The 27,735-nt window shown below is 36.1% G+C and overlaps 3 protein-coding genes across 6 annotated transcripts; 1 reads left to right on the top strand and 2 right to left on the bottom strand.

Annotated features, from left to right (window-relative positions):
• The first annotated feature begins 3,663 nt into the window (after positions 1 to 3,663).
• On the top strand, positions 3,664 to 10,310 carry LOC132168779 (squamosa promoter-binding-like protein 3). Its single transcript, XM_059579813.1, has 2 exons — positions 3,664 to 4,197; positions 9,876 to 10,310. Exons 1-2 carry the CDS (start codon positions 3,854 to 3,856, stop codon positions 9,991 to 9,993), a joined length of 462 nt encoding a protein of 153 aa, XP_059435796.1. The 5' UTR covers positions 3,664 to 3,853; the 3' UTR covers positions 9,994 to 10,310.
• Positions 10,311 to 11,554: 1,244 nt separating this feature from the next.
• LOC132168778 (mitochondrial arginine transporter BAC1) lies at positions 11,555 to 16,734 on the bottom strand. Of its 2 annotated transcripts, XM_059579811.1 has the most exons (8): positions 16,342 to 16,734; positions 15,161 to 15,250; positions 13,428 to 13,529; positions 13,029 to 13,133; positions 12,838 to 12,936; positions 12,580 to 12,768; positions 12,365 to 12,463; positions 11,555 to 12,187 (listed from the first exon to the last, which is right to left on the bottom strand). In XM_059579811.1, exons 1-8 carry the CDS (start codon positions 16,432 to 16,434, stop codon positions 12,053 to 12,055), a joined length of 912 nt encoding a protein of 303 aa, XP_059435794.1. In that variant the 5' UTR covers positions 16,435 to 16,734; the 3' UTR covers positions 11,555 to 12,052. The 2 variants fall into 2 exon arrangements, with proteins under 2 accessions (XP_059435794.1, XP_059435795.1); XM_059579812.1 differs by lacking the exons at positions 15,161 to 15,250; positions 16,342 to 16,734 and adding an exon at positions 14,552 to 15,073.
• Positions 16,735 to 17,611: 877 nt separating this feature from the next.
• On the bottom strand, positions 17,612 to 26,474 carry LOC132168758 (glyoxysomal processing protease, glyoxysomal). 3 transcript variants are annotated; one of them, XM_059579791.1, is made up of 14 exons: positions 26,266 to 26,467; positions 26,137 to 26,183; positions 25,868 to 26,042; positions 25,726 to 25,773; positions 25,546 to 25,626; positions 24,768 to 24,911; positions 23,799 to 23,921; positions 23,531 to 23,634; positions 20,871 to 20,956; positions 20,694 to 20,788; positions 19,858 to 20,605; positions 18,888 to 19,086; positions 18,357 to 18,448; positions 17,612 to 18,140 (listed from the first exon to the last, which is right to left on the bottom strand). In XM_059579791.1, exons 1-14 carry the CDS (start codon positions 26,329 to 26,331, stop codon positions 17,878 to 17,880), a joined length of 2,271 nt encoding a protein of 756 aa, XP_059435774.1. In that variant the 5' UTR covers positions 26,332 to 26,467; the 3' UTR covers positions 17,612 to 17,877. The 3 variants fall into 3 exon arrangements, 2 of the variants coding, with proteins under 2 accessions (XP_059435774.1, XP_059435775.1); XM_059579792.1 differs by having other exon boundaries at positions 23,799 to 23,891; positions 26,266 to 26,466; XR_009438928.1 differs by lacking the exon at positions 17,612 to 18,140 and adding an exon at positions 18,580 to 18,701 and having other exon boundaries at positions 18,359 to 18,448; positions 26,266 to 26,474.
• Positions 26,475 to 27,735: the final 1,261 nt, after the last annotated feature.

Below are 27,735 nucleotides of genomic sequence, written 5' to 3'. Positions count from 1 at the left end.
GGCCTACTAGATTTTCAAGTTTGGTCCAATGGCCCATGCTAATCATTCAGGCTAATGGGCTAAGATTATTTGGAAGGCCCAGGACCAGATTGGGCCAAGACAACACATAAAATTCACAGTTTGGGCCCCTATACATATGCATTTTTCATAAGGGCAAAGTTCTGTCTTGTCAAAATCAGACAAGACAAGCTTTCTCTGTTGGTGGGGGAGACAAAGGCAAGATTAGTCAAATGAGGTTTGGTTTAGGCCACTTTGGAAACAATTTACGAAGATGAGCACAAAAAATATACCCCACCTTTCCCTTTAACGAAAAACTGAAAAATAATAAAGAAAGAAGAAAGCCCATAATGCCTCTAGAGAAGGAGAGAGGGTGCCTGAATAATAATTAACTTTACTTTTTGCCATCATACGAGGGGGAAATTTCTGTTCCATAGTATTCTTTATGGATGAGTCATTCTTATTTTAAAAGGAAAATATAAATGTAATGATTTAGGAAAATTTCTATATATGACTTACATAAAAATGTTACGCTATCTAGAATCCAAAAAACCAGAAAGACAAAAAGAAAAACGAAAACAACCTAAATTTAAAACACACAGGCTAAAACAGGAACTTTTCGAGCCTTTCAGGAGGAGACAACAGGGATGATGGAGATGGTATTAGAGATCAAGTCAGCCATCTTCCAGTCAAGGACCCGAAAGGGGTGTTGGAGAGCCAAGATGACAGAGAGCTAGTCAAGTTACAATTAGTGTATGCTGTGCATTTGAACACAATTCTTATCCTTATGAAGTAGACATTCGGATATGTTCGAGAAAAAATCACCTGACTTCTCAAACGGTCTAATGAGTGAAAAATAATTGCATAAGCTCACTACATGGAGATTAATTCTCTCCCTATCTAGAAAATAACTAAACGTTCTCTCTGTCACGTGACAAGCATTAAAGGGATCATTCCTATGGGCTCTTTAATAAAAAGAGGTACACAATTCCGGATAAGGGAACTTTTTCTTCTCCCACTCTCCATTAAGTTTTTTTTATTGGAGAATCATTACTGACTTAAGCATCGGAGGCTGACATAGTGGAAGACTAAAGTAACTAATCAAATAGCAACATCTTTAATTCTGCAAGGAGAAGCGTAAATATAAGCTCAAACCCGCACGTTGAGAAAATAACACAAACTCCACATAGTTTTGAGAGAAAATTCTTTAATTTGATAATAATTTAATGAGTTCAGTTTTACATTATAAGCTACTCTATTTATACAAGAGAAATAAAATGAGAATAAAGTCTTAATTATAAAAATAAATAAATAAAGCCTTTAGTGGGGAGAGGACCACATGCTACATCATAGGCTCTTTGGATCCTCGGGACCGATGTTTTACGGTGACTATTTCTTTTGTTTTGCAGGTGACCCCACTCTCCATTTAGTCTTTATTAAAAAACTGTTACCGACTTAAGCATCGAAAACCTTTTCAATCCTCTCGATAACAGACGATTTTCAATGACTCTTTCTCTCGTTTTGCACTTGACCCATCTCCGGTCCGGCCGCCCCAAAAATTACTTCAATAGAATCAAAGACTTTCATAATACTACATTTTTATAAAAGTGAGAATATATTCCTTTCCATCTTTCCATCTATAAGTTGATGAGGGAACAACAACAGATGGATCGATAGAGACGCATCGATATTCCCTCACCTTAGTGTCTCTATTTTGTCCGTCAGGTTCATCCAGGACCATCAATCCAAAGCTATCCATTTGTAAAATCCCATTATTCTCACAATCTTGTCTCTTTTCCCAAACCCTTTAATTTGTTGGGCAATTTTTTTAAAATAAATTAACATAAAAGGCTATAATTAATTAATTGCTACGTACGTGATGTGCTTTTCTGAACAGTACACTGGTGTCAAGCAGAATACACGATTACGGCAACAGAAGTATGACATCATCTTCAATTTAAGTATGACCTCATCTATGACATCATCTTTGGTCTGGAGACAGCTGAATCGAAGAAAATTCAACCCTATCTTATTTTATATATATATTTTTTATAACCTATACTTAATTAATTCATTACCTCTTTAAAGTCTCACCTAGTTTTTTCTATTCTTTCTCAACTTTAAAATTAGGAGTAACTTTATTTTAAATTTATGAATTATCACGTATTTTTAAAAACTTTCTTAAATTTTAAAAACTCTTGATACCTCATGAACTTTCAATTTGATTGACCCATTTTCGTCAAATTTAGCCGTTAACCCCTAACGAAAATTAATAAAAATATTAAATTATCCATTGATTTTCATTTTTTTTAATTTAATTTGAAATTAAAAGTGAATTTGGAATTTTATAAAAAAAAAATGGTATAAATGTTATTTTATCACTTTTAACGTTTAAAATTTGACAGAGAGGAGTACATTGCATCAAAATAAAAGTTCATGAGATAAAATTGAAATTTTTTTAAATTTGAGAGAATCTTCTCAAAATATATGATAATTCAGGAGTCTTAAATGGAGTTTTTCCTTAAAAATATGTTCTCTTTCGAACTACTTAACCCTTTTACTTAGCATTTGTTATTAAGATTTTTAATTACTCTTGATGGTGAATGCGTTACTCGACGGACATATAACATAAAATATTCATTATATATATATATGAGAAATGTGAAAATCTCACATACATTTATGCTCTGAAAGTGGATCGAATAGGGTATCTCTAAAAAGATGCCCTTGCACAAATGGGACCAATAAATAGGATAATGAATGAAGGGTGGTCCAAGGAGACGATGGAAGAAGTAGTATATATAATGTAGGGGAGGTGGGATGGTTGGCCACTTTGCTGCAAACCAGTTGGCTACACCAACAAAGAAAGAAGATGCAAGGACATGCAATTGTAGACAATCGTACAAAGGAGATAGGCAGAGCTTGTCAAATCATTGGACCATATATACAAGAACTTCTCACCTTTTTCACCACTCAATAATACACTTTGGACGAAGAATTCTTCCCCTCTATCGGGAAAAAAAAAAAAAAAAAAGGACTATGCTGGCCTACTCTTAGACTGAGAAAAAGAGTCTCCATGTACGTGCATATATATATATATATATATATATGATAAAAGATAAGCACATCAACCAGAAAACCTGCTGCTTTAATTAGAGTTAAGTAAAATGACAGACAAACCCCATTGGTAATGACAACATGGTTGTCTAGCTGCATGGTTGGATTACATGATATTGAAAACTCCCCCTCCAAAGAATAGACAGTCTAACAACTACTACCATTAATCAATGGGGTAGAAACCTTTTCTGGGTGATTTTTGGTTTCGTACGTTTAGTCTTCTTGAAGCGATTTAACAAATCTCAACTCACACTCAAATCTTCATAGAAATTTCTATAGAAAGATTCAAATTAGAGTGAGAGTGACCCTTTTGTAACCACTCCAAAAAAAACCCTCTCACTTAAGATTCTGACTTATGGTATTGTTAAATTGCTCTGATACTATTTATAACTATTGATATTATTTGTAACAACTTTCTATTTGTAACCACTTGAAAATAATTTTTTAATATAAAACTGGGAAATTACAGCTTTTGTAGCGCAGGCCCTATAAAGTAAAGGTATTGAGGTTACTGTGGAGACGTATCAATTATGTGGTGTTGGAGCCAATTATCTTCGTCTTTGCTTTCTACCCTTCACTATTATTCTTATGCTGACAAGGGGAAAAATGGAACTTGTGGTCCTGATATGTGTTTTCTTCTCCTTTTCCAACCGTATATTAAGGTTTTAGTCTTCTCCCTCTTGACTGCTAGCTATAGCTCTCCATCTACCTCCTCGTTTGTCTGCTCTTGCTTTGCAAAATGGAAACAAGCAAAGCCGAGGGAAAGAGGAGCTTCAAGTACAGTAATACGGAAGAGGAGGAGGAGGAGGAGGAGGAGGAAGAGGAGGAGGAGGATGAAGATGATGGTGGATTAGGATTTAGAGAGCTTGATGGGAAGAAAAAGAGAGAAATAACTTCCTCTAGCAGGAAGCCATCTGGCAGTGGAGGCTCATCGCCGCCTACTTGCCAGGTGGAGAATTGTAATGCTGATTTGACCGGTGCAAAGCACTACCACCGCCGCCACAAGGTCTGCGAGTTTCATGCTAAGGCTGCTTTTGTCCATTTTGCCGGAGGCCAGAAAAGGTTTTGCCAGCAATGTAGCAGGTTAGATAAAAAAAAAACCTAGTTTTCCAATTATTTCCATTAATATATGCTTGTTTAATTTCTTCACACTATTGCTCCAATTTCTCCCATTCTTCTTTATTACAAATTATACTGTTTTCTCACTAAAGATCCAGGCCAGGGAAATAAGCTTATAAATTGAAGCTATTTGTTTAACCAAATTAACCCTTTTAACATTTTTCCTATTGGGTCTACTAGTTTAAATTTATCGATCGAATGGATTAACATAGCACAATATTGAGCTCATTGATGAGTTCTCCCATGATGAATGTGAAAAGTACTACACTGCATTAATTTGAGCAATTGGGTAGGAGATTTTTGACCTAGATGATGAGATAAAAATATTGTCAACAAAAAACAACTGCGCACAAGTACATTCTTCTCTTTACCCAACCCTAACTCTTTTCTAAACCTGAGGTATATATATATATCGACGGACAAGACATGAGAGTTATAAGACAGGATATATGATGGGATCCATGTGAGCTGGAAGCCATGCAATTTGTATGAGATAATGTACTGGACAAAGCCATCAATGGACCACGCCAAAAACCCCACTTGATGATCAGTTCGATTATTATCAAAGCCAACTTTTCTAAGTCTTGTCGATCTGTTTAGTTGACAAACCACAGTTTAATCTTATCCTCAGGTAATAACACCTATTGGACCTTCGACAAATTTGATTGTCATAATCAGGCCATTCAAATTGAGTTCATCAATGTCCTATTTCGGCAATACATATGTAGATGTTGTTTACCATAAGATATCATGACAAATTGGTTAACTATATATGTACTAGAGATTTAGTTTACAATCATTTTGTTACAAATTAGTGATGCGAGTTTAGAGGTGTTGGGAACATTGAAAGCAGCGGAAAATTCCCTAACGGGTCGTGTTCCATGATCAACATTGCGCCAGTTTTTTCAAAACCTAAAAACAACACATGTATTCTTGAAGAAATTGCATACCTCGGTAAGTGGAACTTCAAGAACGGTCTAGAGTCTAGGGTTTGCTCTTAAGACTTATTGGATTTTCTCCTCAATTCTGATTTTGAAACTAAAGAGTGTGGGTTCTCATACATAGGGCTCCTTTAAATAGACATGTGAATCCTAGCTTGGTAGGGCTCCTTTAACACTCGTTCACACACCTATTAGAAGTATTACTCCTTGTGCAATTAAGTTAAAGGGTAAAGTCTACTTAACCCCCTCAAACTACCACCCTAATGATAGTCTACCCCCCAAATTACCAAAACAATGACAATGTACTCCCAATTTTAACAAAATGACAGAATTACCCTAACTAAAATAAAAACAAAAATACTAAAATTTATTTATTTTTCAACATTTTAAGGGTAATTTCGTCATTTTGCTATCATTGGAGAGTACATTGTCATTGTTTTAGTAGTTTGAGAGGTAAATTGTCGCAATTGATAATTTGGGGGGGTAGATTGTCATTGGGGTAATAGTTTGAAGGGGTTAAGTGGACTTTACCCTAAGTTAAATCTTAAAGATAATTATCAACTTGATCCAATAGACCTAGGACACTTGTCATCTAATGACTTGTTCTAGCTTACCAACTTACCATTAATTACAACTTATTCTACTAAAAAGTTATAATTGCACTATAATATTTATTTTGATTAATTAAGAGCTCTATTGACTTCTTATAATTACATTTAACTGCTTCATGAAATATCCATATTGAAATTAAATTAAAAAATAAATTTACTGTCACTTTATTTTACTATTTCTTAATCCATGATTCCCCATTTAATCTCTTGTTTATTTTCATAATTTTGAAATCATATTTCATTGAGTACATATAATTATAGTAACTTCTTACTAAAATACTTGTTCCCATTAAATTTATCTCACGGGGATATTTCACATCTCTTTGATTTCAATCAAAGTGATTATGGATTCCATCTTGAGGAGTAATATTGTTCCCATAATGCTACACTTGACCACCCAACACACTAAAATTTTGTCAGTGCAAGGTCTCAATCGTGAATGTATCAAAGTGAGCTATACTTTACATTTAAGTTCACATTCATTTTAGAATTGAGGGTCAATGCTATAAGTAATCGTGAGTTTAAGTTATTCAATCGACAATAGTTTATAGAATAACAACTTACACAATATAGTTCAATGTATTCTAATCACACCAATATGTCAATCAGAAGTTTATACTTTCATGATCAAGATAGATAATCATGATTGATATGTTATAGTCTCATAAGATGGAATGCTAGATCCTATCATTGACTATTAACTAGGATTTATAAGTCACAAGGTATTATAGTTTAAATCTATGTGACAATCTCATCAACATACCTAAACCATACTCAATATGTATCTTGAGGACTACATATACAGCACACAAATGTATATGGGTGTGCACGCACGTGCCAAATGTTTCTAATTTATCTCAGAAAAATAAACAATTTTATTTATAAATGAAAATGTCACCTAAAACAAATTGGGTTTTAGGGCACTATCCCTAACAAAAGTGTGTGCGCGCGCACGCCCAATGTTCTAATTTATTATTAAATGAAAATGTCACACAAAACAAATTGGGTTTTAAGGCACTATCTGTAACACCCCAGTCTCATATTAGGAAGAGATGAGTAACTCACATAGAGTGAGTAGTTTATAAGAGATAGTTATGAGTGTTAACTGTTAAGTCTCATATTGCCTAGTTAATTACTAGGTGAAACTGAGATTTATAATATATTATAGGGAAGCTCTAAATTGACTAGTCATTTTAGGATGATAGCGCAGATGTAGCTAGTGCTTTTTCCTAGGTCGTTACAAATGGTATTAGAGTCACCTAGTAACGTCATGCCATGTGGTACTGGAGCACTGCATGACGTGGCCCTGATGAGGATGTCAGGAATTTAAGAGGGGGTTTGTAACACCCAAGTCCCATATTGGAAAGAGATTAGTAGCCCACATAGAGTGAGTGGTTTATAAGAGATAGTCATGAGTGCTAAGTTTCACATTGTCTAATTACTAGGTAAAATTGAGTATTATAATGAATTCTAGGGAAGTTCCAAATTGACTAGTCATTTTGGACTGATAGTTCAAATGTAGTTAGCGCTTTTCCTTGGGTTGTTATACTATCCCTAACAAAAGGGTGATGCCAAATGTAATTTGTTATATCCACATGGGTTGCGCACATGATATGCTTAACCCATTGGGATGATTATTGGGACCCCATCTCTATTTATTTATAATAAAAAAAAAGGAAAACTTTACTTTGGCTCCCTAAACTTCCACTCGATTTTACAAACCCTCTCTGAACTTTCAAATCTCTCATTTTGGACCCCTGAACTTTCAATTACTCTCAATATGGACCCCTCCGTCAGATTTTAAACGTTACTTACCCTTGACTTTTGTATAAAATTTCAACTTTCAAAATGTTTTTTTTTTTTTATTTTTAAAAAAATGAAAATCAAGGACATTTTGGTCTTTTTTGTATTTTTAACGGCTAAAATTAACGGAAAGGTTCTAATTGAGAGTAGTTGAAAGTTCAGGGGTCCAAAATGAGAGATTTGGAAGTTCAGGGGGGGTTTGTAAAATCAGATGAAAGTTCAGGGGGCCAAAGTGAAGTTTCCTCTTAAAAAAAAAAATTAAAACTAGCTAACTCCAAATCACTCAATAACTCATGACCAGCCGTTCCTAATACCTTAACCCATTGCGAGTCTTCATTCTCATGAGTAATGCTAGAAGGAAGACTCTGGTCCTCTTTGCGTGATTTCAAATGTGGTGTGACTTTTAAAATCACCAATAGATTAAAATTCAATAATAATTATCTAATTCCATAGTGATGTTAAAAGTCATGTCACATTTGGGATGACAAAGAACGAACAAGAGTCATCCTTCTAACATTACTACATTCTCATGATCCAATTGCCTAAACCAACACCTATGGAGTCGCTAGCAATAGTGTTCTTTTTGTCTAGCTACCGAGCTAGACTAGTGCCAAGGGAGAAACCAATCCCTACTCTACACGCATAAACTTATACTCGTCATGTTTTTGGAAAGAGTTTGGCATAAATAGTACAAGTGTTGTACATAAGGTCCATTCTCATCCTACCCTTCTTTTCTGGGCAAATATAAAATAAATAAAGAACAGACAAGGAGACTCTTGCCCTAGCATCCTAGAGAACAGCTTAGATCTTCTTCTTGAAGGTGTAGAACATTCCCCAGCTTTGCTTTGACTGGGATAGAATTCCACTCTAGCTTCCATATTAGAAACTTCAATATCTTATGAATTCTTTCTTTCCAAAGTCTGTCCCAGGATTTTGAACCAAGAGGGTCTTAATGGAGGGTTCTGTCTTGAATTAGTATATTATAAGTTGATTTGACAGCGAAGTTCCCTTTCCTATCTAGGACTCAAGAAATATTATCTTCATCAAAATTATGGTAGACTTAAATATTAAGGATATTGTCTACTGAACCTTGATCAAAAAGATGGGAGATCATTCTTTCATACCACACTATTAGGGAGAAAAATGTCTGCCACTTTGAGGTTGAAACTCTGGAGGATCAATTCTTTCCATTGGTGTTGGCTTGAGCTTTACATCCAAAGGAGGACATGTTGTAAATTGAGATACTAGCAGTCATAGGCTTGATGAGAGTAGTCCTTAGACATGTCATATAGGAATATTAACAATTTCCCTATCGATGCATGAGTTTACAAAATCATATGAATATTCATTAATTTTCTTAGATATTTCATTTGCACAACATGTAGACTTCACAACATTTAGAACAAAACATTTCATGCTGATAAAGAGTATGCAAGTTAGTATCAAAGTATACATGCTAAAAATGTTGGTGTGTAGTTTCTATGTAAGTTTTACTCACCTTGGTCGTACAGATCCTCTTGGTACTCCTTGTAAACTTCGGCTCCTTCGTCTGCAAAAGATTTTACTATTAGTCACACTTTAGACAAGAGCCTCACCTAAAATCTAGAACTTATACTTCTAAGCATTTTGTCAGCCGAACCGTTGGAACGACTCAGGGACCATTGGAACGGTCTGATCATTCAAACTTTACCTGGATTGTTGGAACGGTTTCTAGGGAAAAACTCCTAAACTCCAAAAAATCCCACCTTTAACCTATCTAACACGTTCTATTGCTTAAAAAAGATTCATTTCATTACCCTAGGCACATATATCACATCTTTTATTAAAAAATCCATCATTTCTTTCAAAAGATGAGGCTTTCCTTTTTAACACTTCAAATGCACAAAGGATCTACTCAACATCACCTCTATTAGTAGATCCACTCTTCAACAGCAAGGAAAATGAAATGGTTCATATCATCCAATAAACTCCGACTCTCTAATCCTAAAGTCATCATTATCCCACAACAAAAACATTTTCTTAAACCTTCTATCAACACGCCTTGCAAAAATAAACACAACACAGAAACTAAACAAGGTTTGATACCAGATAGATCACAAAACACACCCTACTGCCACTATGTTTGCTTGTTAGTTTTTCTGCCATGAAGTTAGTGTAACTCACTAAAGAGATACAAAGGAAATGAGAAGAAGAAAAAATGAAGGACAAAGGCACCTAATAATGGAGAAAGTAGAAGGACAAAGTTTGTTTTCCTTCATGATAGTTTCTTTGAAATGTTGCATTACAGGTTCCATGATCTATCAGAGTTCGATGAATATAAAAGGAGTTGTCGCAAGCGCCTGGCTGGACACAATGAGAGGCGTAGGAAAAGCTCATCTGACTTTCCCAGAGAAGGCTCCAACTGAAAAGGGTTATTAACCAGAGGTAATTAAGCTTATGGAAGAGAGATTTGGACCTCTCTCCCACAAAACAACTTCTCTATATTAGGGCTCTCTCTCTTCTGTCAATGGCTTGGCTTTCACTATATATGCACTACTGCTGTTGAGTTTATCTATACATACACTATAATAATTATTGCCTATCAGCATTTGGCACCATACAACTGTGCCTTACTGGTGGTTGCTATCAAAAAGTGTAAATCATTGCTATATTGACTACCCTTCTAAAGCAATGTGTCTCTATTTGTTCCATTTACATGAATTTCTTCTCCACTTGTGCTCCATTTGCTTGGGTTGGAACTTTTCCATTATCTATATATATATATATATATATATATATATATATATAATATCAAGGTTAATATATATATATATATATTTTCAGAAGTGCTCAGCCTCAGGAAATCCATGAGCTCACCCTTTTCAAGCTGTGTTTGCAGCGAAGGTAAGTTTTCCCAATTCACCTAACATTATTTGGTGCCTTGTGGACAAAGAAGTTGGTCTTAATCGTCAAATAAAAACATGGTTAGTTGAATGAAGCAGGGTGGTATATGCTATTATGGGTGACAGAAAACATTTAACATCTAATATGACCACCATTTGCTTCGTTGCCTGGAAAGGGGGGAACATATATATATCCACACGTCTCAAAAGGATTCTTGAAGCATGTATAGGCCCCCAATACGCAGCCAAAAAAGGAACATTATTGAACAGGTAGTGATGAGACTGCACAATTGCTTAACTCACAAATGCAAGGGACAGATTCTGCTACTGCTTTAAAAGATGCATGGTAGCCCACTGTAATAGTCTTCGCAACTGTTGTCCTTGAACTTGTGGGGGTGAGGTGAGATAGCAATGACGTTGTGTAGATTAGCGAGGGAATCATGTTGACAAATTGAATTTAAGTCGTGTCGAGACATGGGTACAAGACTATATAAATCAACCTTAATCCGACATTTTTATGTCGGAATTTGCAGGTTGTATTGTATTCGTGTCAAGTTTGCAAGTCATGTCAAAAACTGTCGAGCAATGTCCACACTATAAAGGATGCATGCATATGCAACTCAACTCATAATCTTTCGAAAAAAGAGACGGTTGTGGCCAAAATTGAAACCCTTTATAATAAGAAAGAAAGAGATGGTATTGGGCATTAAAATTAGTTATTATTGGCAACTTGGCATTCACAAGTTAGTTTAGATGTGCTTGTTCCTTGATATGGTTTTCTTCTCCTTGTCTTACTAGATTGATTTCTAGTAATTTAATAAATGGGTTTGATTTAATCTCTTGAGATTGTTTGTATATGACTTGATATGGATAGAGAGGGATACATCATGCTAGCCACCACAAGGCAAAGCAAAGGAACCATATATCATACGTCTGCAGCCAACCACAGAAAGGGAGCGAGCCAATTTTTGCAACCTTCAATTTATTTGGTTACAAACTAATGGCTGAACGGTCTATAATCCTAAGCCCAAGAAACTGGTAGTTCTTGGCCTTAGCTGCAACCTAGTCTGTTCATTTGTAAAACTTCAATTTGAGATATCATCATAATCATTCATAGAGGTAACAATTTATATTTCCTGAGCAGACTTGTCCAGCACTTAAAAAATGTTGCAAGCTAACGAGCATTACAATCAGTCTTGAAAATTTTACAAAGCTCAAGCTCACCTAACTTAAACTGAAATGCATGAGCATCATCTTCAACGACTCTATTAAGTCAATCTTGCAACCACCCTACAATGGAAAAAGGGGCGAAGCAGCGGCGAAGAGGCTCTTAAAAGAAAAATCACAATGATTCAAAAGAAATCACTTTTGTCAGTCCATCCTGCTAATTAATGGACTATCAAATAAGATGTTGGAGCTTCATTTCCAAAAAATCAAGTGAAATATCAGCACTCCCAGGTCAGACCGTGTCAATAACTTTCTGGATGAAATCTTGGCAAGCAGAAACGAGTGGATGTGCTGTAGGTAATGGGCCGGGAGAGAAAATTAAAGCATTTGGTAATTGAAGAACAAAACGCCGTCCTCAGTCATGCCTGATGCCTAAAAGTTTCATAGCTAGCTCCCAAGTAACGATTGCTGCTGCATTGGCAGGAAAAGCCCGAACTATGGTAGGACCAAGACCTGTATAGCATCCTTTAACTCCAGCCCTCCTGTAAATCTACAAAAGAAGACACATTCAGCTTCTCTCTCTTCTAAACCCCAAAAGGAAGAAAATAAGGGAAAAAAAAAAAGAAGGCTTTCCTCTCTTTCTTTTCTTCCTTTCTGTAAATGGAGAAGAGACAAGAAGGCTGCCATTAATGACAATCATGAAATGGAGGAAATCAGGACAACTTACCGAGCTCAAGATTTGAAAAGGATTTCTTGTAGAACTTTTATCTGGGGTAGTCTGAATTAAGGTTTTTGCCACATCGAGGGGCAAAACAGCAGTCCAAAACTGGAAGAAGGGAGGAGAAAAATTCACAATATGAATGGTTGCTGAATCAGAGATTGAAATGAGTGAAATGTAACATTCTTTATTCAGAAATATGCTGAAGGTTTCAAGAGGCATACACCAACACCACCAAGGCCACCACTCACAATCCCAATCCCCACGTCAATCAAGTGGCTGTTTTCAGATGAAGCAGCTTTTAGTCGTGAATGCATGTAATAACGGACATACTCATAAACGCTAAAAAAGACTGCATTGCCAATAGTTTCTCTTAGCAATGTTGTAAAACCTCCACGAAAAATGCCCGTAACCTGAAAGGTGTTATGTCAGCTCAAAACCGCATCATTTATAATGTTGCCAAATGGAGAGGATTTTCTCACCCCTTCTGTTTTTACGGCTTTAAGGGCGCAATCAAGGGGACTACTGTATCTCCTTGACCTTGGAACCAAAGAGTCGGTGCCTTGAACTTGCATCCTACACTGAAGAGCTCAGTGTGACAAGAGTACCATCAGAAACAACAGAGTGAATAAGAAAACAGTCGTGCAACCTACAAGCCCTCCAATTCATTTACCTTCACAAGCTCTGATGGACATAACACAAAGCTGATAAGAGCTCCGCTATAAGCTGCAGAAGGAATTATTACTTGGAGCTGTGGGCCACTACTTTGTACACCTCCCTTCATGAGCAGAGCAAAGATAAAATTGAAAGGTTGTTATGTAACCATATAACAGTCTTAACAGATGCAAGACGCAGGCGCAGAGGAAGGGTAAAGCTAAAAAAAATTAAGAATTTGGGGGGTGAAAATTTAATTTTTAAAGGGGTTATAAGGGTAAAAAATTTGGGGAAAACATGGTGGCCACGATATAGTTCCACCCCTGGCAAGAACCCTTCAGAAGAAATATAACCGCAAATCATCTAAGTGATTGATGGAAAATAAAATCAGTTAGAAGCTTATCCAAATAAAGCAAACCTGTAGTGACTGCTTTGTTTGGGAATAAATGCCAAAAAGAAGCGAACTCTCAAAAGCCATCCCAACAAAAGATGATGTTGCACCTCTATAAAGTCCTCTAATCTGTCAAAGACAAGTTTCACTCAGTTCCTCCAGGAGGAAAGATGTGTGGAAAATTCAAATCCTACAAACCCCTGACCCACCCCAAACCCCAAGCCGAGATGGGAAGCAAAAACAATCTACATTGTCATTTCGGAGCAATTTAAAAGTTGGTGACTCTTGAAATAGAGAGCTTCATGCATTTTAATGGGCATAGAATGCTATATAAACTGGATAGAAGAGATAGGATTTTGTGTTTTACAGTCGCATTTTGATGCATTACAGACTATACAACACAGCTAACCCACTAATTTTTGAAAGACAGGGATGTTGCTTCATAACTTAAGAGGGAAAAGCTGCTTTACAGGAAAAAGAACAACTTGAACAATTATTTTTAGACAAAAAGAAAACAAAACAGAGAAAGAGAAAAGTGAATTCAATTTTGGGGCCACTCCTTTATAAATCATTTCAGCAGTTAAAAGGCAGTCAATATTATGGCTTTCCCTTTCCAAAAAATTTTCCTAAGATAATTGAAATGTTGGGTTTATTTCAATACCTCAAAATATTCAAATTAATATAGGAACAAATAATAGATACTAAGACTCTTATGTGAGTTTGACCTAAATCGAAATACTTTTTGCTGTATTTTTAACCATTAAATTATGAGAAATGTCAATGTCATTCAACCTGCACCAGGATTTATACCTAATCTATACTCCTGTGAAGAGTTGGGAGAAAGGAATGGAAGTAACTTTAAGCTTTTGCATTACTCATGAATTTATGTTAAGATGACTAGCCCAAATTTTACAAACCATTAACAAAATGTTTATAGCATATCTTAGAATCATTTTCCATAAATTTAGTATCCCATTAGAATCATTTTCCATAAATTTAGTATCCCATTCATTGTATAACTGATGTCTTTATATATTAGGCTAACTGCAGATGCCAAATGAACACTAGTGACCTCATCCTCAACTAGCCGCCTTAATGTTAATGTTGAACTGACCATTATAGACTATATGAGTACTTAACTTCCAGATTACCTGCATAATGCAAGATATGACATTCCACAAACTTCCCTGGCAATCTGAAGGCTTTTATGCACCTTCTTATGGGGTTCAACCTGTGTAGTTGGACCCAAACTAAGTTGAACTTTAGAAGGTGAAAGTTACAGCTAGAATAGGTGCATCTTGGCCAACCATGGAGGGGGATGAGTACTTAACGGTAAATCTGCAAACTATCCTTATATAACTAGGTTAATCTGTTTAGTGCAAAGTAAGATAAAAGGTAACTATTTATATAAAGTTGAGTGCATGCAAGATAACAAGGTCCATCATGCAATGAGCAATTTAAGATCAGGTTATACCTCTTTCTGGACTCTTGTTATTGATGGATCACCAAAGAAATCATCTCACATAGTGAATATTGAAGTTAATTACAGATTTATTGATAGCAAAAATATACTATCCCTAATCATTCGGCAACTTGTCAGTATTTATAATTGACTTATAGGATGATTCGTTTGAATTGCTAGCTGAAACAATTAACTAAACAACAAAGTTTACTCTAACCTTTTATTAACCTAAATTGCACATACGGAGATAATCATGGCTTATTTTTGTCTCTCGCAAGAAAAAGTTTGAGAACCATACTCCCTCAGTCTTCAGTATCCTAGCAGTACAATGTAAACCACTCCTGTATGTAACCCCATGTGCTTCAGTATTGTGCTTTTGCAGCTTCACCTAATAAATGAATTAAACATCCAAGAGAAGCTTAAGAACACACTGCTATTGTTACTGCAAAACTAGCAAATACATGAAATAAGCTCACTCATTTTCAACATACAAATGGTCATATTTTAAGATATTAGAGTCCCAAGGTGTCCTGATTTCATCAATAATCATAAAAAGGGAAACTTTTACAACATCAAAAGAGTGCAACCTGATCATCGTAGAATCTTCCAAAAGAAGCTGAAACAAAATCAAGATCACAAAAATGATGATAATGATGATATATGTATTCTACTTGACCAAGTTTTACATAAGAACAACAGAAGCAAAAAAGTAGTGCCGGATACCATTAAATTGTTGAGTAGGAATCTATTTACTAATTCTGATGAGTTGTGATGAGGAATCCGTGCAAAGAAATGCTTAAATTTGTAGTTCGCATTACAACGAAGAACTTCAGTATTTATATCAATTACCAATCATCTGTCCTTCACATTGCACAACTTAAACATGCAGCAACCTTATACATCCAAAGCTTTTAATAAAGCTAAGGGAAGCTCAATGCTTAAAATGGAAGAAAGAATTGCACTTAAATGAATGCACCAGTCATACTTACCCTTCCTTTCTTCTATTAATTACAAAATGAAATTCTCTATGATTAAAAATTCCAACTTTCAAAAAATCTAGTAACCATGTTACTAGCAATTCACAGCGATACCGAAATCGCCTAAATGGGCAGAATATACCTAAAGATATCCTTTTTAACAAATGTAATTGAAAGAATAATTCAACTAATACCAATCTAAATCCCATCTCCATAGTTATTGTTGATATAAACCCACTAACTTTTCATTTTATTAATCATGAAAAAAAAAACAAAACAAAACAAAAGAAGATTGTCCCAGATTAAACTTTAGGGTGTCAATGGTTACTCCAGCTCGTACCAATTAGACTTCCAATCAGAAAAGTCTGACACCCATGAAAGCAAAATGCACTAAAATAAAGACCATATATCACAACATTAGAATCGCCAAACTGAAACATAAAAAAAAATTAAAAAATAAAATAAAAAGTACATGAGCATATGTTTGTGTAGTTACAGTTACCTTGACGGTGTCGAAGGGGTGGCCGGTGATGACAGTGGCGACACCGGCGAGTAACCCTGCCAGGTACTCCTTGTAAGCGGAAGTCTCCCCCATCTCTCGCTCTCTCAGAATCTCTCTTCTTACGAGGAACTATATATATTTCGGACTATCATCATGGGGAGCTGCTCCCCTCCAAATATCCTCCCATTTTAATCCGTGTTGAAAAATAAAAAATAAAAAAAAAATACCGAAATCCAAGGGTAATAAGTAAGCCACGTCAGACATCTAAAATAAATAAATAAAAAAGGAAAAACGTCAGGTCGTTTTCCTTCATAGGAGCAGCGCCTCCCCTGCCTCGTCAATGTCGTCATAGGTTAAAAAAGAAGGTTGAATAGAAGTAGCAGAAGGTGAAGGCATTATTTTTGTTTTCTAGTTTGAAGAAGAAGAAGAAGACGACGACGAAGAGGAGCGATTTAAAACGTAAATGTGGGGCTCCGGGTCCATCTGATTCGGGTAACTGGGCCCACTTACCCTGCACTCCACCTGCATCCCCCCCTCCTCTGATTGTGATTGGAGTGCGCACCCCAATTGAAGAAAAGTGGCTTTTCCTTTTGCGCAGACACTTTTTTTCAGTTTTTAGAATAATTGGTATATAGTATATACCAACCGACCCACTCTTTAGAATATTTCAGTGCAGCCTGAGGTCATCCAGGCAATGAATGGTAAGAAGTTGCTGAACATCTGTCAAAAAATTATCATCACAAGCAACATATATGGATTATACTTGCACAAATCAACTAAACAAGTGCACCACCAAAGATAACAAGTTTTATATAGTCAGTCAACCAAAAGATCATAGGAAACAGGAATAGGCCTATAAAAGTAGAGGCTTGACGTTACCGATGGCTAGGGTAATTCGGCCGCCCCAAATGATCAAATGGGAGGTGGCTAAAACCACCTAATATCAGTCCATGTGATTTACCTAATTTGCAATTAATTCCTTGTGGCATTAAAATGAACTCGAAAATCTTTGTGGTATACCAAAAAAACAATTTAACCCTTACCGTCAAATTTTATTCACTGACTTAACAGATTCTGATAGGATAAAACGTTAAGAACCAATAAAATTGTTATACTCGTCCTATTTAAACCAATGTCACACTAACAGAATACATTAAATTAGCAGACGAAATTTGATTGTAGGGACTAAACTGTTTTTTTAGCATACATCAAGGGCCCTGGAGTTCATTTTGATACTACATGGAGCTAATTGTAAATCAGGTAAACCATAAAGACTAATTTTACATTTTTCCCTTAAACCAATTGCTAATTTAATAATGTTTGTTGGAACTTTTGTTGTCAAAAGTAGATTTTAACGCAATCCAAATATATACCGTCTTATTCATAAACCTTACAACATAACAATACGCTCAAGGTGCTTCTCTCTCTCGTTCTTTTTTTGTGTTGCCCCTGTTTGCTCCGGATAGTCTATTATGGACTTGATCTGAGTGTTGTTTTTGATGCTGTATTATGCAGTGCAACAAAATCGCCAGGTGTTCATAACTTGCTTAGGATAATCTTATCAGAAAGCCTTTCCACCTTGCCAAGTTGGCCGGACTTTTTAAGCAACTCCTGTCTTTCAGCCATAAATTTAGCAAAACGGGAACCTTTCTCTTCTTTGTTGTTATCTTCTGGTGGTGATTGCTGCAGCTCAGGCAAAGGAGGGGGCTTAGGGGATAGCTGTGGCATCAATGCCCATACAGAAGAAAGGTGTTCATTTGGTTGATCAAGGCTCCGAAGAAGTGAAAGATCCTGCATATCTGTTGTAGGAAAAGCCAAGTCATCAGATACAACCACAAGCATACTCCTAGCCAATTTTCAGAAGAACCTGAACTGCTAAAAATTTTTAAAGTAAAATTGGGATCATATTTTGAAGAATAATAGAAGCAGAACCTTTTCTAATATGATGGTAATGTTAATAAAAGTGTAATCATCTTATCTTCCATGTGGTTTAAAAGAGGCAATAGCTCAATAACCTTTTGAGAATTTGAAGATTGGTTCCAGAGCGGCACATGGAATGCTGAAGTTCAGATGTGGTATAACTGTTCCTCCACCATGCCTTGCGTTGCTGGATCAAGTGAAAGTCAATCAACAATCTTTGAGAAACTTATACAAAAAAAAAAAAAAAAAAGAGGAACATGCTTAAAATCTGAATTGTTGATGATGATAATGCAAAAAAATCAAAAAAGAAAATTCTACCAGTAATTCCCATCCTACTGTTTTAAATGATGCAGATGACACAAAACCTAGTAGCAAGCAGCACCAACTTCAACCAAGGAAATATATACTCATGGATTTGGCATCGCCATACTACCAATCATCTACATTAAAATACAGAAACCAATAACCAATAACATCAATGATATCACAACACAAAATTGTGGAACTGGAATAACGTCACGGGCATAGCAAAAAGAGTGCATTGATGCATGTCTGATTAAAAAAAAAAAAAAGCCCCTCTTTGACCTCAATAAATTATTTAGTTTGCAAAATTTCAGTCACTGTACCTCGTAACAAGTCCAATCATATGACCATCTGAATTGACAACGGCACCACCACTACCGCCAGGATGGACAGCAGCTGTTGTTTCAAGCATCACTGGAAAGTGTCCTTGCGTATTTCCTTCTTGATTGGATGGATATGAGTGGGAAATCTTTGCTTTGACAACCTTTGTTACCACACCGGAGCTGATAGATGGGAAGAAGCCTGATGGGGATTCAAAAGCAGAATCATACACAAAGTCTTGAGAAACTATATTGGGAGGGGGGGAACTATACTGTTTTAGTTGGTTGAAATTCAAAACGAACATAGAACAGAAATAGATGCTGATCTCATGACAATAGAAACTAGTCCTCCTTCATGGCACTTAGAAGTAAAAACCCCATCTCTAGAACAATTTTCATCTATCAGTGTGAAAGACACGACATATGGAGTCAGAAGCAATTTCAAGGTTCAGATTCAAGGACATAGTCATACGTTTGAACATGAAAAAATTTTACGTTATAACTGCGTCATTTTTTTCCAAGTAAATTAAATCACGTATTTATGAAGGAAAAAAAAAAACCCATGCTTAGCAATGTTGTGTTATTCGTTACATAACACTCTCTTATGTGCAGTAGCAAAGAGGCCTTCTAAGACTTGTACTAGAACAAATCAGTCTATCGGAATCTCAAACATGTGCCACTAAAGTCTTCTTGTGGTATAGTGGTATTAATCCATAAAATTGTTCAACCAACATATGACCCAAAAAGAAAATATACAAATAACATAGTATTAAAAGTTATTTCAGAAAACATTACTCATCACAACTAGTAAGGGAAAAAATTGATAAAATTATTCTGTGACACATGCACACACAGAAAAGTCCTTGAAATCCAACAAAGTCTTTTAAGATGTCATGCCAACGCAATGCAATATTTTTATTTCCATGGGATTTCAACCAACCAAAAGCAGAGAAATAAGTTAAGCAAGCTATACCACATCTCGGGCCAAATAATCCATGTCCAATAACATACGCCTTTGATCCCAAAGATGGCCATTCAAAATCCATGATGATAGGTGAAAGCTCATCTGGAACATACTCGAGCTGCAGCAGGGCAACATCCAAAGGTCCTCTACAAACATACACTACTTTAGCATCACACCAAACCCAGGGTTCTGTATGATCCAGACGAACACGTATGTTTTTATTGCCTCCATAAGATAGACTTGTTTTATATTGCCCATGCTCATCAACAACAAAAGGATTCACAGTCTTCAGCAACTTTGGCAGTAAACTCTGACTCTTTTCATTGCCGTCAACTCTATTTTGTCCAAGAGACGCAGATTCCTCAGACAGGAAGGAAATACTTTCTGATTTGGTTCCATATCTTTCATTCCTGACAGTTGTTTTCCCAAATCTCCATGGTTCTAACAGGTGAGCATTTGTAAGAATCAGGCCTTGGTCGTTGAGCACAACTCCAGATGCCCAAACACCATCATCAATTGTAACAAGACAAATAGACGCCATTGCCTTCTCAACTGGCAACTGGGAGGGGTAACACGAGTTAAGATGCTTGTGAATATAGCTGAAGGATCCATCTAAGTCTTTGCCATTAATTATAAATGCTTTCCCCCCAGCATTCATGTTTTCTTTGTAGTAATGAATCCCTTTATCTACATTTTGAGGCTCCTTATGCAGCAAGTCATTGCAAGCAGCTGCAACGGCTTCCCATGGAATGACCAGCTGTTACCCAAGGCTAAAGTTTTGCACGATGAATTAATCATGGGAAAGTTCAAACTATGTGAATGAGAGAGAAATCTTCTCAAGTTACCTGAACTTCAGCAAAACTGGCCTTTTGCCTTATCGGTTTTATAAGAATGCCAATGAGATGTCCATGCTCACCAAAAACTGGACCACCTTCCATTCCTGACAGACTCAGTATTAAAAGGAATGAGAAACCAATAGCATCAAATAAATAATTGAGAATCTAACAGAGTACTGCTCACACCAGGAAGACCCCGTATGTCAGCCATCAGCAATGATCTATTCGATGAACTAGCTGGATAGCAGTTGGCAGTTGATCCCACTGATATACTGATACAAGCAGCCAAACTATTAAATCAAGAAAGGATAAAAACTGCTAACGCATTACAAAAGGTCAGCAAAATGGAATGCTACCTTGAGTTTGTGCATGAGAGAGAGACAGAGAGAGAACAAAAACTAATGAGGTCTCAATGATTGAATGGCCACTATGTGTACCCAACTCCCCCCTCCCCCCCCCCCAACACACATCCACGACACGACTTCACCTTTATCTTACTCTTACAAAGGGAGGAGGTGCAATTTGAGCTAAAGGTACCAAATTCATATATCAACTAACATAAATATTCCAATGAAAAGTGTCCCCCGGATAATCTGACCGTTGAAATCTCTAAAAGGGTAGGCAATGCTATAGATCATACTCTCAGATTGTACAATTCTGAAGAAAAAAAAAATGTTAAATAGAAAATTTTGATAACAAAAAGCTCGACTCAAGCACATAATCAAAAGCTTGTCATGGAGGCTCTTAGTAGGATGTTGTCTAGAGCTATGGTTGGGGGTTATTTGTCTAGATTTTGAGTCAGACCTCCAAAACACAGCCCCTTTGGAGATCTCCCATCGTCTTTTTCCACATGGCACTCTTGTTATGTGTGATGCAGATTGAGATATCTGGGACACCTTCTCTTGTGTTTTGAGACTGTTTCAGATTTGATGGTCAATCTTCGAAAATCAGAATTGGTTGCAGTGGGGCATGTACCGTATCAAGATGAGTTGGCCGACATTATGAATTGTAGTATTTCTTCTCTACTGTTGAAATATCTGAGACTTCCCCTAGGCGCTTCTTTCAAGTCGAAAGCTATTTGGTACAAGGTAGTTGAAGAAATGGAAAGAAGATAGGCTAGTTGGAAAAATATCTATTTGTCTTGAGGAAGTCATCTAACCCTTATCAAGAGCAAGTTATCCATTTTATCTGCATATTTCTTGTCCCTTTTCCCTTTACCAGCTGGTATAGCTAGAAAATTGGAGTATATTGAAAGGGACTTTCTTGGGGATGGTTTTGATGGTGAGTCTAAGCTTCATCTAGTGAATTGGAAGAATGTTTGCTACCCAGTTCCTAGAGGAGGGTTGGGTGTGAAAAACCTCATGTTGTTTAATAAAGCTTTATTGGGTACATGGCTTTGGAGATTCACGCAAGAAGGAATTCCTTACGGAGACAGGTGATTGTGGAGAAGTGTGGGATTTAGAGAGGGCTGGTGTTCAGAGGAAACTTGAGCACCATATGAGGTGGGCCTGTGGAGGAATATTAGGAATGGCTGGAAGAATTTCTCCAACTTGGTCTCCTAAAGAGTTAGGGTTCATTTTTGACAGGATGTTTGGTGCAAAGAAGTGACTCTCAAGTCATCATTCCTGGAACTCTATTCTATAGCTCGTGGCAATGAGGCCTTAGTGTCAGATTATTTGGACCCCTCCAGCACTTATATATATTGGAATTCGAGTTTCTTTAGGGCAATTCAAGATTGGGAGCTGGAGTCCCTTATAGATTGGGTAAGATCATAATCTCTTTTAGATCCTATACTTTTTTTTCCCAATATTATTATTCTATTAAAAAAAAAAAAATTAAAAAAATCACAAGATGTTTCTTCAAAAAAATCTTTGAATTTAAATCATAATTAAAAAAAAAAAAAAAAAAAACTGCGCATGATGTGGGTTATATGCTAGTGTTCCTAATGTTTCTTCCTCAATCTCTTAGATCTTGTTAGCTTTTTAGATTTTTGACACCAATAGGGTAGTGGTTTCAGTATACTTTTCATGTGCGAGAGCGTTGCCTCTTCTTCTAATAAAGTATTATTCATAACAAAAAGATTGATTTTTGTGACCCAATGCAGTGTTAAGTATACTCAAACTAAGTCAATCGTGCTATTTGAAATACAATAACAATTTTTATATATGAGTAGCACCCAAAAAAAATTACTTTCAATATTTTGCACACCTTCTAATCATCATCACAACAGCCAAAGGAATTTTTCTTTTCTTTTCGATATAAGCACAACAGCTAAGGGCCTGTGGGCCAAGTGGTGGTACCTCCCCCCATAAGTACGGAGTTGGTGGGTAAGGTTTGGGGGCTTGAATCCCATCGGGTGCATGTGTTGCCAATTTTTTTAAGAAGAAAAAAGTAAAAAGGGTACAACAGCTAGAGGACCATGGAAATCAAGTTATTAACATAAACTCTCCCCTCTAGTCAATGGGGAAGACTAAAGAACTTCAACTGAATGGGGAGATAAGTGGATAACAAAGGAAATTAATCTGGTCATTATGCAGTATACAAAATGACAGCCAAAAAAAGTATGACATAAAAATAATAAGAATAGAAAAGAGTAAATTGACAAAAGACAAAGGATACCATAGTGAATTTAAATATGAAAGGGTACGAGACAAGAACTATTCCTATAATATGAAAATAGTATCAATTGTAAACAACAACAACAACACCACCAGAAGACGCTGTACAAATTATTTAAGAAGTTTAACTACAATTTAAAGCTAGAAAGTGATTCACTATGCAAGCTTCTGAAGAAACCAAACTGAAGTTTTAACAGAAAATAAATTTATGCAGAAAGACAACACTACCTGTTAAAGAAGTGCATAGGTGACAGGACACCAAAAGGAGAACCCACTGCCAGAAGAAAATCCCCCCTCTTAATGGAGGGTGATATAATGATATTTGGCACATCCTAAATAACATGAATTCACCATTCACTCTCACAAATATAAATTGAGTGTCTAGAAAACTACCACAAGAAAAATGATGCCAGCAAATACTCAGCATATACTAAATTTGAATTTATTGCCATGTGCTATGCTAGTAGAGAAGGTAAGAACAGAAAATTTACTTTACCTTGGGAGATAAGGAAACTCCAAGAATCACAATTCTAGTTGTTGACTTTCCCAAAAGACTTGAATTGCCTGATTCTCCCACTGCCAAATGGCTCTGACTCTCCAAGAAAGATTTAGCATCACGCTTGATCCGAATCATTTAAAAATTGCTTGTACATAAGATAGAAAAGAATATGAAATAATAATAAATTCAAAAGGCAAATTGAATATCATGTTAATGTTTTATCATTTCACCCAAAAAAGAAGAAATAGTGATTCGGAACTAGATAGCGTTTGCGAACTGGATAGTGCTTATTTACAAGGTTTACAAGAAATTCTTTTTGATGACCTCTGGTATGGATTTCTTCGACTTACTCTTTAGGTCAACCATTTCAGATGTGAATCGAAATCAAATTGCATCCCCTACTCAGGTTCTGCTATGAAAATGTGTTAAAAAATATATATATATATATACAAACTGTTCCCATTTTCATCTCTACATTCAATTGCAGCTGCTAAAGCCAAAAACTTCAATAGAATTTCAGCTAACCAATGTCCAAAGTCAATACAAGGTGCACTACATCTTTTGGAAAATAATTATTATTGACTTGTTTTTTGGATTACAGTGCCCTCTCATGCCGGCAGATCATCAGAATAGGAGCTCCCAATTATGTTAATACATTCCCAGATTTCTCTAGCAAACAACAGATTAAATACAGGCTGCAAAAAATTAGACATGAGAGAATAAACTCTTTTAATTTGGTTGGGCATCACTTGATTGTTCTAAACACTACGAGTCCTGGCATTGTATTTCAGAAAGACATGTCTCTATGGGAAGCTGATTAGTTAAACAATATTACGTTTGAAGTTCAGTTGATGACTTCAGTGTTTCTGGTTTTCCTCATTCTTGCTTGATGTACAAATTTTTTTTAGTTCAAATAAATTTTGAATTGATGATAAATTAAAATTGAAAACTTTCTCCCCAACCAACCTGTGTTCGAATGGCATCCATAAAAGGCTGCGGACTGTTATTGTGTGATGCCAAAGACCAACCAACCTCCCATCCATTCTGTGGTGTGCCCAAGGAAGCTTCAGTAAGAGTTTGGAGAGCAAGAGCAGATGCAGGGATGTCAGCCTGCAAATATAAAAATTTATTCAGCACTGAAAGCCATGAAGCAAGTATAAAAAGTTAACTAGGATACATTCCAGCAATAACAAGAAAGGGGGGCAACAAATCATAAAGTACTAATCATAACTTCCAGTGTTACTGACAATAAGAATTAACCATGACAATAGCATTGCAGTCTCGTGATGAAACATATCATTAAGTTATTGCCAAATATATATAATCAAGGTGTAAACAGAATTCCATTATTATGTGAGGCCAACATTAGAATTCGAAGCATCAAACAAAATATACCAGGTGATCAGTTTTATAATTTTATGAAACGCCTCCTTTATATTTTCTACTATGCATAGTAAAAATATATTACTATAGCTAGCCTTGATGACTTCCATTTACATCTACTAAGGTGAATTTGTGCTTAAAATTTCATATTAGCATAATAAGGATATTCAATTTACACAAGACAATGAAAACCATCATCACTAATCTTGTCAATAATTGCCAACAAGGAATAGGGAAAGAAATGATAACTTAACATCCCATATATTGCAAGGTTACAAGCTCCTTTTACAGCTATACGACAATTGAGGCTCCTTATGCCTCTTTCAATACAACTAGACAAATGAACAAATGAAACACCTACTAATGTTAAAACTTGTGCAGCAATCCAACAAGGAGCTCCTTCATCCAAATCCATCGACTCCTTCCCCGACCCCACTTTTCGCTGCAAATCAAATCACATTAACACATCTCATCCAAGCCAACAAGTCAACCACAAATAGCTGTCACCCCAAGTAACAAACCGTTATAAATATTCCCATACCTCTACCATAATATCAATCTGAACACCGGGAATCAACTCAGGCCGGCCCTGCAAAGCACAAAAGCCAAACCAAACACACTAAAAACCCAACCCCAAAAATAACATTAACCACTCATTTACAATATATTACAAATTTTTCAACCTCAGAAAAGTTCTCTCGATGTTGCAGTGACAGAAAAGGCTCAACAACAGACGCAACAGTCACAACCAATACCGGGCACCCATCATTGTGGCCGCAAAGACGCTTAGCTACCTCAGCATCGTAAAGTGTTTCAGGAAGCAAAAACCCAGAAGCCGATAACGTTGTTTTGCCAGAACTACAAAGGCCCAAATAGACAAAAACTTAAATAAGGGCTATAAAACCCAAAATTCAAAATGGTTATAGAGATGTGATTGACAATTTTGACTCACTTGTATAGGTGGAAAGCGTGGTTTCTCATCTTCAAGCCCTTTGGGTCCTAAATATCAATAAAAGGAAGTTCAAATTCATTACCAGTGAAAACAAATTTACATGTAGAAAGGGAGAGGAGTGGAACTTACAGGGCCTTGGACTCTGACCATGACAGCGAAGTTGCGGGCATACTCGACTATGTCAGGCAAAGCCATGGCGTCTGGAGGTTCTTGAGGAGCTTTTTCGGGCTATGGATTCGGATTTTGCGAGTGGGAGTTTGTTGGTCTGAGGTTCTGAGCTCCCTGGTTTTTCAGATATTGGGGCCTGGAAGAGTTTCCGATCTACGAGGCGTTTTGAGGATAAGAGGCAAAATGACCGATACGACGTCGTTACTGTTTGGGATTTAATTACAGGTCGACTAGGTCATTGAGAAGATTCTGTAAGGGCCAAAATATCTCTCCGTTATTACTTATTAACCGTCCACTACTCGTCATAACTGAACGGTGACGTTGTTGTGTTTAAATATATAAATAATGTATAAACTCTATAAACAGTATAGTTTTGATTTTTTTTTTTTTCCTTTTAAAAAGCAGTTAATGGTTATATGCTTAGGCGGTTAGCCGATTTTACTAACCGCTTAGGCGGTTATAGTTAGTAATTTTAGTCGATAACCGCTAATCGTAACCACCATTTCACCTCTAATTTTTGTCTTCTTCAAATGTTGTAGCTTGGCAAGCGTGGTCTAGGACGCGATTAGAGTCTGTATGTATTGGATCATGTCATGCTCTCCACGCGCTAGGAAGGTTAACATTTGTTTCTTTCAAAACACACCAAAATAACTTAAAACATTACATGAATTTCCTTTAAATTAGGTTGAAATCATTTTTATTCCATTTTGTCTATACATTTGTCATCTATCTCTTAGCCGGGCATTAGGGGCGTAAATGCGGTTGCATATGTGGTTATTGACAATACTTTTAGGTATCCTCATCTATATTATGTTATTAATATCCGTGTGGTTATTGTGTTATTAAATGCAATTATTATCTGCTATCCACACACGAGGGAATGGGTCTTTTGGGCTTTGAAGTTGCAATTCCCTTCTAGTAAATACAAAAAAGCATTTTAGTTTTTACATAAGCTTATGGATGCCCATATAGACCTTAAATTACTCAGTAGACATTATTATTATTCGTATCATACTTTCTTACCATTTTGCTATGAAATTTTAATCTTATACATTATGTAGCTTCCTACATATAACGACTTAGGGAAAAGCCTATCAACCCAAAATGACTAGTTAATTTGAAGCTTTCTTATAATTTCCTATAAAGCCTAATTTTTCATTGGGACTTGACATTCACTACTATTTTTATAATTCACCAACTCTATGGAAGTTACTCCTCATCTTTTCAATATGGGATCAATGTGTTACAACTCCCCCTCAACCAAGGAAAAAACACTAGCTACATATGCTCTATCAACCCAAAATAACTAGTCAATTTAGAGTGTCTTTCTAATTTTTTATAAAGCCCAGTTGTACCTAATAATTAGGCAATGTGAAATTTAGCACTCATAACTATATTTACAAAGAGTAATGCTAGTACCATCTTTTTATC

The sequence above is a fragment of the Corylus avellana genome, chromosome ca2 (genome assembly GCF_901000735.1).
Source record: "Corylus avellana chromosome ca2, CavTom2PMs-1.0".
Classification (NCBI taxonomy): domain Eukaryota; kingdom Viridiplantae; phylum Streptophyta; class Magnoliopsida; order Fagales; family Betulaceae; genus Corylus; species Corylus avellana.
This window is presented reverse-complemented; position numbering and strand designations above follow the sequence as displayed.

What these genes read in the sequence shown, in the direction of transcription:
- LOC132168779 (XM_059579813.1), top strand. Translation starts at nt 3,854, where the DNA reads ATGGAAACAAGCAAAGCCGAGGGAAAGAGGAGCTTCAAGTACAGTAAT. An exon ending in TTTTGCCAGCAATGTAGCAG is followed by an intron (nt 4,198 to 9,875) that starts GTTAGATAAAAA and finishes GTTGCATTACAG; the next exon opens with GTTCCATGATCTATCAGAGT.
- LOC132168778 (XM_059579811.1), bottom strand. Translation starts at nt 16,434, where the DNA reads ATGGGGGAGACTTCCGCTTACAAGGAGTACCTGGCAGGGTTACTCGCC. An exon ending in ACCCCTTCGACACCGTCAAG is followed by an intron (nt 15,251 to 16,341) that starts GTAACTGTAACT and finishes TTCATTTATTAG; the next exon opens with GTGAAGCTGCAAAAGCACAA. An exon ending in GTGGCCTTGGTGGTGTTGGT is followed by an intron (nt 12,464 to 12,579) that starts GTATGCCTCTTG and finishes CCCTTCTTCCAG; the next exon opens with TTTTGGACTGCTGTTTTGCC.
- LOC132168758 (XM_059579791.1), bottom strand. Translation starts at nt 26,331, where the DNA reads ATGGCTTTGCCTGACATAGTCGAGTATGCCCGCAACTTCGCTGTCATG. An exon ending in TGGTCAGAGTCCAAGGCCCT is followed by an intron (nt 26,184 to 26,265) that starts GTAAGTTCCACT and finishes ATTGATATTTAG; the next exon opens with GACCCAAAGGGCTTGAAGAT. An exon ending in CCAGTTTTGCTGAAGTTCAG is followed by an intron (nt 20,606 to 20,693) that starts GTAACTTGAGAA and finishes CTTGGGTAACAG; the next exon opens with CTGGTCATTCCATGGGAAGC.